This window comes from Haemorhous mexicanus, chromosome 6 (assembly GCF_027477595.1).
Source record: "Haemorhous mexicanus isolate bHaeMex1 chromosome 6, bHaeMex1.pri, whole genome shotgun sequence".
NCBI lineage: Eukaryota > Metazoa > Chordata > Aves > Passeriformes > Fringillidae > Haemorhous > Haemorhous mexicanus.
Window position 1 is genome coordinate 29,254,503 of NC_082346.1, and position 14,994 is coordinate 29,269,496.

Sequence of the window (14,994 nt, forward strand, 5' to 3'; positions counted from 1 at the left end):
GTGTAAGTATCCAGCTACACAATTTGCCCAGGCCCCCACACAGCTCATTTACTTGCATATGAAGAAAACACATTTTACCATAAAAGACTAATCAGCATTTAGCACATTAACCTTTGTCTCTCAGCTAACTGCCCCAAACTGCAGCAGTGGAATGTGACTGGTTTTGAAAGCTTACTTTTAGCATACATCTCACAGGCAACAGGCCTTGTCTGACCTATTACCAGTAATCACTTAGTCATTAGACTGCTAATTATCTGTCTAGGCATTCAGAGTCTCCACCAATAGGGATACATTATAAAAAGATAATCACTCATTTCACAGTATCAGGATAAAATTTACTTTTGTTTATAAATGCTTTCTTCTCTGCTTTGTATTTATTGATTTCCTCAGAAGATGGAAGTGCTACACCCTACATATCTGGCTTCCTTTATAGCACCTGTCACGATAGTTTGGGTTTCCTGCAGTATTTAACACCAGAGGCACTGGATCAAGGAAACAAACTCAGGCAGCAGCACAGACTCAATCTTTAATTCTCCGTAATTCATAAAGACAGAGATAGCATTAGTGAGCCAAGCCTTTAAGCCAGGGCATCTGCTCAGATACAGAAATAAATACGATTTGGGGGACACTTCTTATCCTATTTGTTACTAATGCCTAATCCGTCCAAAATTTATAACAATACAGAAAATTCCAGAGTAAGGAACTCACCTATGCATAAAACTGTCTTCTTTATCACGTTCTTAATTTAAAAAATAAAATAAAACACTGTAATGTTGACTTTCTGGTGAAGGCACAATGGGAGTTTCTTTAGAAATTGCATGTACAATGCTCTTCCTTTAAAGCTTGCTCATTGCCACTGAAAACACTTGCTCTATATGTTGATCACAGAGAAAAAATAGTAAGAAACATAAACATGCAGCACATTCAGGATTTTGTTGAAATGAATACAGTTCAAGCAAGAACTGGTACCTTGGGATGAGCATCTCAATTCTTGTACCCAAAGAGGCTAATATTAAATTTCAGGAACAATTAAGGAGGAGAGATATCGTTCTGCAGTCTTCTGAAAAAGGCTAACCACACATCTTCACAAATACAGCAAGGACTTCAAATGATCATGAAATCCACAGTCCCCACTTTGTGCTTCACAACATTTTGCCGCAGCTCATTCACTCAAGCATAAAGCCTAGAAACCTAAAATTAAAGTCAGATGGACTAAGTTGTGTGACAACCTGTACTTATGCAGCACAAACTATATTCCTTTTTTGACAGTGATCTCATGAACAGCAATAAGTCAAGTCCCATTGTAATGTCTCATGTTTAACTCTGTACCTGATCTCTTACTCACCATTACACAAAATCATGTATATATCACCTCTTGGAACTTCAGCTTGCTCTCCTTCAGTGCAAATTTCCTTTACATAACTTCACTTTCATGAACAATTTTGACTGTACTGAATGCAACTTCAGAGAAATGCAGCTAGGATTAGAAATAACTAGATTTGAGACACATGTAAGGAAGTGGATTTTCATTACTAGCCATTTTTTCCTGTATCAACCTTTCAATTTAACCTACCTGGAAAATACCGATAAAAACAAAGAGAAGAGACTGCACCACAGATATGAAACTACTTCTATTTTTGATAAAATATCTTTGAACACCTTGTCAAGTAATAGGTTAGAAGAATCAAAGTAACAAGATAGATGTTGTATTGTGAATCTGAATAGTTTACATTAGAGATTATTCAAGGCTGTTGTCTAGAAAATAAGCGGATTTCAAACATAATGCAGAGCATATAATAGTGAAAATATTCCTCTATATAGCTTTGTACATTAAGATTTTGATTACAAAAGAAATAGTGCTGTGGTTTGGGTATTTTTTCCCTTAATTAACAGGATTCTTATTCTAATTTTCTTCAGAACATTTTTGTTAATAGACTTTAATCTACCTGTCTCTGCCTTTTACGTTTGCAGGAATTCAGTTCTTAAAAACCATTTACTAAGAATAAGCATAAAGAGCAACATCATTAACACCCAAATGGTGCCCAAAGCAGTGAGAACATGATGACAACCAGCAGCCTGTAACATAAAGAGCAAGAAGTACTGGCCATATCAATGTAAAAGATGTCTTGACTGTTTACATCTATAATAAACCACTTTTTTTTTTTTTTTTTAAGTATGCATCACACAGCACATGAGACCAACACCATAAAGTTTTCCTTTCTAGAGGCTAAGTATCTGCCAAACAGTACAGTCAGTTCTTCAAGAAGATACAAAACCAGAAGCCCTCAACTAGATCAGTTTCAGGGCATATAAATACTAAATTCTGTACTTTTAACTTCTTTTAGAAATTTATGTAGATGCTGTAGGAATTTGCATCTGTAAAATACTAGGACAAGTTTCAAGTGGAGCACATCTTTACATGAGAAAAGGCATGCTACCATTCCTTATAGCACAACCAAGATACAGCCTACATGGAAAACTGATAGCTTACCAACCATTTTCCAGCTCTTTTCCTTTCCCACACTGACAGACACCACTATAACACTCTTGTAAAATGAACTGTGAGGTGCCAAAGTGCCTCCAAATAAAAACTGAATAATCTATGAGAAGTTACTTTATTTCCTTTTTTTTTTTAAATATACATATACAAGATATTTTATTTCAAAAGCACAAGAACATTATACAAGTTTCAAATTTACATTTTTGCAATTTAAGATACCAGTATGTGCATTATCAAATAACTTCTGTCAGCTTGGATGGAACAGAAATAAGTGGCATAAGCATCTTGCAGTCACTAAATACAGATTATACTCACAGTGAACAAAACTGCATAGTAATTTATGAAATGAAAGATGACCACGCTAGTCAGTGAATTATAGGGGAGCCCATTTGCTAAATTAGTATGTGCAAACGTACAGAAAGACTCAACTTTCCTCTCCCGCTTCTTTAGCTATAAAGAGATTTCCAGAGCTTTAGAGGAGCTCACCTGCTCTACCAGCTCCTGTCCTTGTATACTCAGTTCAGACAGAAAACAAAATAAAGTGATCTCACTGTATATTGGATAATGGAAACTTTGTATCAGTGAAGTGCAAGATAACTGAAAGTTTCTGATAACTGAATATGTAAATATCAGAGGGAAACAGTAAGAGAATACTGGTTTGGTATCAATGAGGCATTTGCCAGTCTTAATTCAATATTTTTGTTTGTAAGCAGTGTTTTGATGATATAAAAATCACCAGTGCATGCAAGTTTTCATGACAGCTGTTCTAAACTCAATATGTGTTTCAAACATGTTTTAGAGAAGACTAACAGCATTAACGTTTGTCTTCTAAGAGTTTAATATTCAGGTTTAAAATCTGACAGAATCAAAATCAGGAGAATGGTCTTAATATCAAGAAAGAGAATATCTGGAAAATATATCAAGGCCAACTTTTTATACCACTGGGGAAGGATTACAGCAAAAGTTTTTAAAAAGTATTTGAAACCAGAACAATGTTTGAGATCATTGGTACTCCCTACTTATATTAGTTACAGTGCTGTGTAGTGCACTCATACATACATATGCAAAATACATTTTTAAAAACCCCAGAAGAATGGTATTTAATTCTAAATCATCAATTGTGATTCTACTATCTCTCATGTAATTGTGGGAAAACAAAACAAAAAAGAAATCATACAAAACCACTCAGACATTAATTTGGAAACCTCCCCTTGATTACCTTGAAAGCCTGATTACAATGGCACAAAAGAATCCACAAATAGCAAAGGGGCAGGGAAATGGAGGGTAGTGACAACTTCAAACTTTCTCAGGAGATGTCATTTCCCTGTGAAAGAGTTTTTACCCATCACATTACAAATTCCCTCACGTATATTATGGCTGAAATTCAGAAAACAGAACAACAAACATTTAGAACAGAAGCACAATCACATCATTGAGAGAGAGCTCAATCACAATGTGCTAGTAACTACTGAAGGGCAAAGAGACAGATTTAGCCACCTTTTCTTCCCTTCTCTCCTTTACCTGGCATTGAACCACTGAACATGCCTCCCAAAACACACAATTTCATTTATGCAGACTCCAAAACATGCTCCAAATAAAAGTGACAGAAGATACTGAGAGGAAAATCCCTTAGATAAGGGCAAACTTATTTCTGATTCTAAAACTTGCTGGTTTTGGGCCTTGATTTAAGTCCAGGGATAGCTTTGAAGGCTGTTTACTCCACTGAGGTCTCTAGCTCTTGTACAGCTAGCTTACAGAGCTACACCACAACCACATACCTGCAGTATTTTCACTTTTGATTCTTGGGGAAGGTCTCAGAAGACAAACTGTAAAAGAAGTAAAACTAACCACAACCTAGGCAAATGGTGAAGCCCCAGAACTCTTATGATATACATTAATGGAGGATAAATTCATCAGATAATGTGCAGTTCTGGCAATGCAAAAAGCACTGACTTAATTTTTTGATGCAACAAGCAAGATGGTAATCTCTCCATGCACTTTCTATTCCACACTTCTCATTTAAAGAATGAGTTTTCATTCATCAGTGAAAACTCTTCATTAAATCCCAAGGTATATCTAAATACAAGCTTTTTCTGTAAAACTTATTTTTTATTGTACCTGTTGCTGCAGGTGACTAAAGACCTGGCACCACTTACACTTCAATATGATCTTGATCTATTTAAAGCTTCACTAAGCCTGGGAAAAGAACCCAGAAAGAAAGTAAAGGAGGCTTTTCCTTGGCAACACCATTTAGATATGTTCTCAAGGCATGGAAGAGACAAATGGGGTGTGTGTTCTGAAAAACAGCATTTGGGAAGTGTTCTCATGAAAACATGTAAAACAATCCAAACTTGTGAAAAAAACGGAAATATTTCTGGTTCAGTAATAATTACAGAATCTGATTTCCGGTTTTTTTGGAAAGAAAAGAAGAGGAAAATTATATGAGTTTCTGTTTCAATGCATCAGTGATACATCCAATCTAGAGAATCCATCAATTAATTGTCTGAACTACAGAAACCACTTGAGTAGACTTTTTACTGCCACCTTCCTTTCCTTTTCCAAAGCACTGCCACAGGTCAGAGTTTTCACTAAAATCAAGAGACTCAGAGCAGCTGCCAGTTGAATCCAAAGAAGATCTGATTTGTTTCTTGGCTCCTGGCAATCTCTTCTATGATGCAGTGCTGCTGCCACAGCAGATGGAGCTTCCGGTAACGCTCCTGACATAAGTGCAGGGGATTGCCTCTTCTTCAGAGAGGAAAAGAGAATAACCAGTTAGCATATCAGAATAGCAACTGACAATTAATAGGCTAATTAACTGTCCAATTAATAGGCTAACATTAACTCTAGACTAATTAAATACTGATTAAATTCCAAACAAGTCTATTGGAAATGTAAAAATATCTCTACTTGTGACAAGCAATGACTGCCATTTCTATGATGACATTTCAGCAATGGCAGCTCTCACATGTTTCTGGTGAAATGCATACAAAGCACTCTTGAGACAAGAAAGTTTAACAGTACCAAAAAAATGTATTTTCTCATTATAAACTACCCATTTCTGACTGGAAACTGCCATCGGTTCCCCAGGCCAAGACACACATCACATACAGCGCTGTACACACTAGCCAGAAGAATGTGTTGTCCAATGAGTATAAGAAGGAAAGAGATATAAAAATGGAAAGGTAGGAAGTCAAGCATTTACTTACTTTAGACCTGGATCTGTTTCTCCATATTCATCCAAGTAGGGTGCAGGATATAAGCAGCCCCTGGTTTTACCTTCAATGAGGACAACTTTGCATTCCCTGATTCTTAAAGAAAAGAATAGCTACATTTAAAATACAACTCCAAGCAGGCTCTTCCCTTTCTGGTGAGGTATAATTTATGTCAAAGTTACCTCAGACAAAAAGAATCAAATGCTTTGACAATGTTGTGAATTCTGGCTACTTACTTGAGAAACATGCAGACTCCAGCTCCACACTGAAGAGCATGAGAAGTACAGGCTCCCAGCTCCTCCCCATTCACCAGCTCCTGACAGCAAGTGTTCTGGGAACACAACATTGCCCCACAGAATAAACACAATACTGGGTGCTTTTGTTCATCGTCAGAAGACCGTGGGCATCTAAAAGAGGCGTAACCAGCATGTCACAGTAGAAATCAAAACTTCAAAAGAAATGTTAGCTAAAGGTTAATGTTCCTTAAGAAAACCCCAAAAAGGCCTACCCAACCAAATAAAAACCCCAAATCACAATCAAACAAAAACCTAAGATGTATTATATCACAATCACATAACATATCTGCCTCCTTATGTTGTATTTTCACACTGTTTGAAATTAATTATCTGCAAAATATCTGCTTTGAGAAGGAGGTTGAACTAGATGATCAACAGAAGTCCCTTCTGACCTCAGTCATCCTATGATTCACTCTTCTTGGCATAAAACAGTGCCATCATCTGGGCTTGTTGTGTCCAGTTCAAAAATAATTTTCAGGCTTATGGCCAAACCAAATGCACACTTCCCAGAAGAAAAATGAGCAGCAGACTAAGCTATAAAAATTTTATATGCTGTCTTAACAAACACAAATGACTTCATTTAGCAAGCTGTTGTGCTTCACATTTAAAATGAACAGGTGCTAGTATAGGTCAGCATAACCATAACATTTGCCTTCACTACAAAATAATTTCTGTATTCTTTCAATACCAGTTACAGTAACTGCAAGAATATAAAATTCACTAAAAGTGACAAAAACACCTAAGAAAACAACCAAATATGCCACATCTTACCTAAACTGAGAGGCTTGATTCAGAAGGCAACTGTAGTCTTCAGGAAGCTCTATTAAATGATTTCTCTTCCTAGGATACCTGGGTAAGTGGAATAGAAGTATTATGAGAATTATAAAGATCAAAGCAAACAATGGACTAAATAACCACAAATCCCTGCTAAGCTTTTGGTCATTTCTGCAGAAGTCCAGAATTCTAGAGCAATTCTTCAGTCCTGGAATCCCCACTGAGATGCTCCACAAGGGAGCTTCAACATTTCTATATTCCGGCAAAGGTGTTGAACTTAAATTTCACATATAACCTACATGTATGAAGACATTTCCTACTTCAGTTAGCTTTTGTTCTTTCCTAGAGCAGGACAGGTTACTTGTCTAACAATGTCGTACAATCTCAATAAAGAGTCAATGTATAAGGAATAATAAACAAGACATTTAAAGAGAAATGTACTTCTAGCAGTAAAGCAGAAGGAATAAAACATGAAGTCTCTGACTTGCCCACAATAAGCATTTCAATCTTTCAAGTGTTTTAAGTCAAAACCAGAAGAAAACAACAACAATAAACTTACTTTATTGCAATGCTTTTCCCTTTCAAACAGCTTAACACCACTGGATCAGCACACCACCTATTTCAAACAAACATTTGCAGATAACAGCATTGGATAAAAATATACATTTAGGTTCATTAAACTACATTTAGGTTCATTAAATTAAACTACTAAGTGATAAGCCTACACAAAACACTTATAAAAAGCATTGACACTTCTACCTAAAACTTTGCAAGAAAAAAAACAGGGGTGTTTTTTAATAGTTTTCTTCAGGAGAATGTTTTGCTATACAGGAGGAAAAACCTATGTGAAAAAAGACTTAAAAATACCATCATGCACATAAAAACACTAGATTTACACAGAGTTCAACAATGCAAGCAGTCTTCAGACATACTTAGTTCCTCAGTGTGGGCTACAATACACAGAACCTTTTGAAATACATGCGCTAGAAGATACAGCATAAATAAATATTGTGCATTCTAATAGAAAAACATTTGCTCCTTTTATTAAATAATCATCACCTAATGGCTGTTTTACCATGGTTTACTACATAATTGCTTAGAATGGCCAAACATGTCTATCAAACAAAACAATGGCAGGCACTGGTCAGTTACTGAAGAGAGGAACTGGTACGTTTAAGATGTCTTTTAAGTAATTTCTAAAAAAAAAAAAAAAAGGGAGAAAGAACTGCAGCAGATGGTCAATCTAGTATGCTTCATTTAACACATTTCTCAACAATCATCAAATTCAGTCTTCTGAAATAAGATTCTGCGAAAAAACATATGGGAACCTGCATGATGATTTGGCAACTGTTACTATTATGTTAAATATGCAGCCTCCTACTTGAAATCTCTTTTTCTGTAGCACTGTAACTATTTGTTAATCCTGCTTCTAGTGATCCTTCCCCTTGTTCACAAGCATCATATTTGTGTTCTCTTAGAAACACTTCTATGTCTTTAAGCAAATATGTGGGAAGAAGTAAGACAAATTTAATAGTTTACTTGCAAAAATGAATCCATTAATTTATAAATAATAATATATACTACAAATGGAATTGATCATAATAAAACTGTATGTAGGGAACTGTTTAGGTCAGCTATATGGACTGTTGGAAATCAACAGTTCAAAATGTCCCTAAATTGAAGAAATCTAGACAACAAAGGTTAAAACAAGTAGAGGTTAAAAAACCCAACCAAACAACTGTCCTAAGTTGACTATATGATGCTTTTATCCCCAATCGTCTCATTCCATTTATGCTGAATAGTAAGTTTTGCACCTTTAAGACTTGCTCCAAAGATTGAAGGGAAAAGAAGAGGCGCGCAGTTTATTTTCAGACACTGAACTCACTCCTACACATTCCTGCTTCTGGACTGTGTATTTTCTGCAGATGAGCAGACAGCGAGACAGAGCACTTTTTTTTCCTTGCTTTTTAGTTAGTTTAGCTAGCTGAAGCAAAGAAGTTCCCTAGACTGCGCTTTTTTTCCCTTTTTTCCCCTTTCTCTAGACCTGTTCACACCTGCTCTGAACTGAACAACCATAAGAGCACCAGCAGCTCGCCTCGGTGGGCCGGGCCGGGCCTGGGCCACGGCATCTCCAGCGCCGGAGAGACTGATAAAGGACTGAGTGAGCTGAACTAGAGTCTGGAGACGAGACTTTCTAAGTGTGTCATCTCCTTTAGAGCAGCAAAGAGTTTTATTGTTTAATATTAAGTTTTCTTGTTTAATAAATAGTTTTTTTCCACTTTTCTCCAAAGAAGTATTTTCTCCTAGACCGGTTGGGGGAGGGGTAGTAGAATCCAATTTCCTAAGAGAGCCCTTTGGGGGTTCTCTCCCAAATTTGCCCTGAACCAAGACAAACACATCAATTGGCGCCCAACGTGGGGCTCGAGAAAGTAGAAAAAAACATTATTAATTGCATGTTAGTTGTGCTTGCTCTGTAGTGAGTTAAAACAGTCAATAGCCATGTTGCTTGATTTCATAATATCTCTTGGGGTGGAGGCCTTCATGTAGTTCTAGTCTATAAGCCTTTTTGAAGTTTCAGTACCTTTCTAGTCACTAAGATTACTGTCCCTAAGACGTAAGTTTCACAGTACAGGGGCACAGATTAGAATAGCTATTTTGCTAGCCTTAGTGATAATAATTTATAGGGCATTTACAAAGTTGCTGGAGTCTGCTTACAATATGTATAGTGTATAGTTTCTTCGTCCTACCCCGCGTCCTAGTTCCAGCAGTATGTTTTAAGAATTTATTAGTAATTGCACCCAGTTTGTTAGAAGAGGAGCAGAGAATGAAACTTTCCAGCCTTTCCTTTCCTTCTTCTCCTCTGAATCTGTTATGTCACTTTTTGAGAATGTTCAGTTTCCCCTGACTGTTAAAGAAACCATGTTTCTAGCATTTAATGTAGTAAGCTTCCTCTATATAGTCTGCAGCTTCTCTAGAATGAGAGCTGAAATGTCCAGAAAAACTGACAAGACCCCTGACCCAGAAGTAGACTCAAGCATGAAAAATGATGAGTAGTGTAGAGAATAAGAAAATATAGGCCAAACCCTGAAAGAATTTTCTAATCCTATAGACTAGAATTTTCCATGTAAACAAATTCAGAACCCAGCTGAAGTGAGAAAATACCTGAAAGAAAAATGCCATAGTGACTGTAAAGAAAAAAGTCTCATTGCAATAAGCTGGGCCCTGGCCTACGCTTATCGTACCCTGCTAGATACTAAAGAGCAACAGACAGAAGCAGGCAAGCAGAGAGATAAAACAGCAACTACTCCAATCACTCAGGCTGCAGCCAACACTCCAACTACTCAGGCTGGAGCTGAACCAGACAGTAAGCCTAAGCCACTGGCAGTTGCTGCAAAAAAGAAGTACACGAGCAAAACCAATCAGCCAGTGACTGACGATGATGATCCAAGAGAAAGACCCTCACCACCAACTACTGATAAAAAGCCCAAAGTTAATAAAACTGATACAGCCTCAGAAGCCAATATAGAGTCCTATTCCCTGAAAAACCTTCGTGGCCTAAAGAAAGATTATACCCGGCAACCTGATGAATCCATAATTAGTTAGTTAGTCCGTCTCTAAGATGCTGCAAGTGAAGCTACAGTTTTAGATGGCAGTGAAGCCAAGCATTTGAGATCCCTGTCACAAGATCCTGTCATTAACCAAAGAATGATGAGGGAGGCTAACCCTCACAGCCTCTGGGCACGAGTCCTAAAAAGTGTTGCACAAAGATACCTGTGTGCAGACAATCTCTATATGCAGCAAACACAGTAGAAAACCATAGAGCAAGAGATCCAACGCTTGAGAGAAATAGCAGTAGCAGAGATTGTCTTCTCAGATGATGTAAACACTGTAAATCCAAACTTGGTACCATGCACATCTGTAATGTAGAAAAAACTTGTACAACTCAAGCCACATGAATATGCTTCTGCTCTAACAATAATGAAGCGAGATGACAGTGAAGAGACCGTGCTAGATATAGCAAAAAAACTCCGAACGTATGCAGACGCTGTGCATGGCCCCACACATGCCAGAATCGCAGCAGTGAAAACACGTCTGCAGAAGTTAGAAGATAAGATAGAAGAGAATCACAAAAAGCTCAGAGAAGAGATTAAAGAAGACCTTCTTCAAATCTCAACAGTACAGATCAGAAGTTCTAGTGCCCAACGCAGACGCTCCCCAGATAGAGAGAGAAAGTACACCCCACGAGCTGAGCTGTAGTTCTTCCTGCGTGATTGTAGAAAAAACATGAAGAGATGAGATAGAAAACCTACTGCTGCTCTGGTACAACAAGTGCGTGAACTGAAGACTCAGAGAAGAAGTTCCAAAAGAGAAGCAACTCCAATAGCCAGTAACCGAACTGTCATATATGATGATAATGACAATATTTTTGATACCCTTAAAAGAACCTCCAAGACATATATCCAAAGAAAAAAAGATAACCAAGCTTAGAAGAGCCCTGCCTCTAGCCAAGTAGAGGCTAGAGAAAACCGTGTTTTTTAGACTGTGTAAATTCGTTAGCCTGGCACATCTGAACCACAAGAATACGAAGCTTTAGTCGACACTAGTGCACAATGTACATTAATCCCATCGAGACATGTGGGGGCAGAGTCTGTTTCTATTGCCAGTGTGACAAGAAGATCCCAAAATTTCACTTTAGTAGAAGCTGAGGTAAGCCTAACTAGAAATGAGTAGAAGAAACACCCTATTGTGACTGGCCCAGAAGCCCCATGCATTTTAAACATAGACTTCCTCCGAAGTGAGTATTTCAAAGACCCAAAGAGATTCAGATGAGCATTTAGAATAGCTGCTGTAGAAGCAGAGAGCGTCAAGCAATTGAACACCTTGCCTAGACTGTCAGAAGACCCATCTGCAGTAAAACTTCTGAAAGTAGAAGAGCAACAAGTACCAATTACCACCTCGATAGTGCACCGCCGGCAGTATCAGACGAATCGAGATGCCGTGATCCCCATCCACAAAATAATCCGTGAACTAGAAAGCCAAGAAGTAGTCAGCAAAACCCACTCACCCTTCAACAGCCCCATCTGGCCTGTGCGTAAATCTGAGAGAGAATAGAGATTGACTGTAGACTACCGTGCATTAAATAAAGTGACTCCACCACTGAGCGCTGCTGTGCCAAACATGCTAGAACTCCAGTATGAGCTAGAGTCCAAAGCAGTAAAGTAGTATGCCACCATTGACATTGCCAATGCATTTTTCTCCATTCCTCTAGCAGCAGATTGCAGGCCTCAGTTTGCTTTCACCTAGAGGGGAGTGCAGTATACCTAAAACCGATTGCCCCAAGAGTAAAAGCACAACCCCACCATCTGCCATAGACTGATCCAGAGTGTACTAGAAAAGAATGAAGCTCCAAAACATCTGCAATACATTGATGACATCATTGTATGGGGGAAAACGGCAGCAGAAGTGTTTGAGAAAGAAAAAAAAATTATCCAAATTCTCCTGAAAGCCGGCTTTGCCATCAAAAAGAGCAAAGTCAAAAGACCTGCTCAAGAGATCCAGTTTCTGAGAGTGAAGTGGCAAGACAGACGGCGTCAAATTCCCACTGATGTCATCAACAAAATCACAGCAATGTCTCCACCATCCAACAAGAAAGAAACACAAGCTTTCCTAAGTGCCATAAACTTTTAGAGAATGCACATTCCTGAGTACAGTCAGATTGTGAGCCCCCTCTACCTAGTCACCCGTAAAAAGAACAAGTTCCACTAGGGCCCTGAGCAGCAACAAGCCTTCACCCAAATCAAGCAAAAAATCGCTCATGCAGTTGCCCTTAGCCCAGTCAAGACAAGACCAGAAGTAAAGAATGTGCTCTACTCTGCAGCCGGGAACCATGGCTTGTCCTAGAGCCTTTAGCAAAAAGTGCCTGAAGAGACTCGAGGCCGACCACTTAGATTTTAGAGTCGAAGCTACAGAAAGTCTGAAGCTAACTATACCCCAACAGAAAAAAAAATTTTAGCAGCCTATAAAAGAGTCCAAGCTGCCTCAGAAGTAATAAGCACTGAAGCACAACTCCTCCTAGCACCCCGACTACCAGTACTGGGGTGGATGTTCAAAGCAAAAGTTCCCTCTATGCACCATGCCACCAGTGCCACATAGAGCAAATAAATCGCTCTGATCACACAGCGCGCCCATATTAAAAAACTGAATCGCCCTGAGATTCTAGAAATAATTACAAACTGGCCAGAAAGTGAAAACTTTAGTCTTGCTAATGAAGAAGAAGAAGTAACACGTACTGAAGAAGCTCCACCATACAATGAACTGCCAGTAGAAGAAACGCGCTACACTCTTTTCACTGACAGTTCTTGTCACATTGTAAGAATGAAACGAAAGTAGAAAACAGCCGTATGAAGCCCCACACGACAAGTTGCTCAAGCTACCGAAAGAGAAAGTAAATCAAGCCAACTTGCAGAGCTCAAAGCCGTTCAACTGGCCCTAGACATTGCTGAGAGAGAGAAGTAGCCAAAGCTCTACCTTTACACTGATTCATAGATAGTAGCCAATGCTCTGTAAAGATGGCTAGAGAAGTAGAAAGAAGCTAACTGGCAACGTAAAAAAAAACCGATTTAAGCTGCCGATGAGTAGAAAGACATCGCTACCAGGGTAGGGAAGCTACCTGTGAAAGTCCGCCATGTAGATGCCCATGTCCCCAAGAGCAGAGCTAATGAAGAACACCAACACAATGAGCAAGTAAACCAAGCTGCAAAAATAAAAGTGTCAAAGATAAACCTAAATTAAGAACACAAGAGAGAGTTATTCCTAGCTCGGTGGGCCCACGACGCCTCAAGTCATCAGAGTAAAAATGCCACCTATAAGTGAACACGAGACCGAAGAGTAAATCTAACCATAGACAGTATTTCTCAAGTTATCCATGACTGTAAAACGTGTGCTGCCATCAAGCAAGCCAAGCGAGTAAAGCCCCTGTAGTATAGTGAGCAGTAGTCCAAGTACAAGTATGGGGAGGCCTGGCAGATCGACTACATCACACTGCCCCAAACACGCCAAAGCAAGCACTACGTGCTGACCATAGTAGAAGCCACCACGAGATAGCTAGAAACCTATCCTGTGTCTCATGCTACTGCCCAAAACACCATCCTGAATCTTGAAAAGCAAGTCCTGTAAAAACATAGAACCCCTGAGCAGATCGAGTCAGACAATGAGACTCATTTCAAGAACAGCCTTATCAACACCTGAGCTAAGAAACATAGCATTGAGTAAGTGTACCATATCCCCTACCATGCACCAACTGCAAGAAAAGTAGAGAAGTACAACAGACTGTTAAAAACAACTTTGAAAGCATTAAGTGAGAGATCTTTCAAAAACTGAGAGCAACATCTGGCAAAAGCCACCTAGCTAGTTAACACCCGAGGCTCTACTAACCGAGTAAGCCCTGCCCAATCTGAGCCTTTGCATAAAGTAGATAGAGACAAAATCCCAGTGGTACATGTCAAAAGTTTATTAAAGAAGACAGTTTAGATCAATTCTGCCTCAAGTACAGACAAACCCATTCGTAGAGTTGTCTTTGCTCAAAGACCAAGTTCCACATAGTAGATAATGCAAAGAGATAGAAGAACACGATGTGTACCTCAAAGAGATCTCATTATTAGGTGAGACCTACGTGTAAATATCACTGTTTGCTAAATGTTACTACCATTGTCTGTGTATAGCTGTATATTAAATGTCTGATGTATGTGTTTATAGAGTTAAAATATATATATTAGTTTTAGTAGTAAGCTGACGATATGGGGATAAGGGGTGGAATGTCCTAAGTTAACTATATGATGCTTTTATCCCCAATCGTCTCATTCCATTTATACTGAATAGTAAGTTTTGCACCTTTAAGACTTGCTCCAAAGATTGAAGAGAAAAGAAGAAGCGCGCAGTTTATTTTCAGACACTGAACTCACTCCTACACATTCCTACTTCTGGACTGTGTATTTTCTGCAGATGAGCAAACAACGAGACAGAGCACTTTTTTTTCCTTGCTTTTTAGTTAGTTTAGCTAGCTGAAACAAAGAAGTTCCCTAGACTGCGCTTTTTTTCCCTTTTTTCCCCTTTCTCTAGACCTGTTCACACCTGCTCTGAACTGAACAACCATAAAAGCACCAGCAGCTCGCCTCGGTGGGCCGGGCCGGGCCTAGGCCACGGCATCTCCAGC

The 14,994-nt window shown here is 38.7% G+C and overlaps 1 protein-coding gene across 4 annotated transcripts in view; it reads right to left on the reverse strand.

The window, feature by feature from the left end:
• Positions 1-2,599: 2,599 nt before the first annotated feature.
• Positions 2,600-14,994, reverse strand: part of UBR1 (ubiquitin protein ligase E3 component n-recognin 1) — a 67,553-nt gene continuing 55,158 nt past the window's right edge. For all 4 annotated transcript variants that reach the window (XM_059849564.1, XM_059849562.1, XM_059849563.1 and 1 more), the window contains exons 43-47: positions 7,342-7,398; positions 6,780-6,857; positions 5,949-6,119; positions 5,707-5,808; positions 2,600-5,245 (exon numbers count right to left, since the gene is read on the reverse strand). In XM_059849564.1, the coding sequence (XP_059705547.1) occupies positions 5,104-5,245; positions 5,707-5,808; positions 5,949-6,119; positions 6,780-6,857; positions 7,342-7,398 (550 nt within the window). In that variant the 3' untranslated portion in view covers positions 2,600-5,103. The remainder of the gene's footprint in view (positions 5,246-5,706; positions 5,809-5,948; positions 6,120-6,779; positions 6,858-7,341; positions 7,399-14,994) is intronic.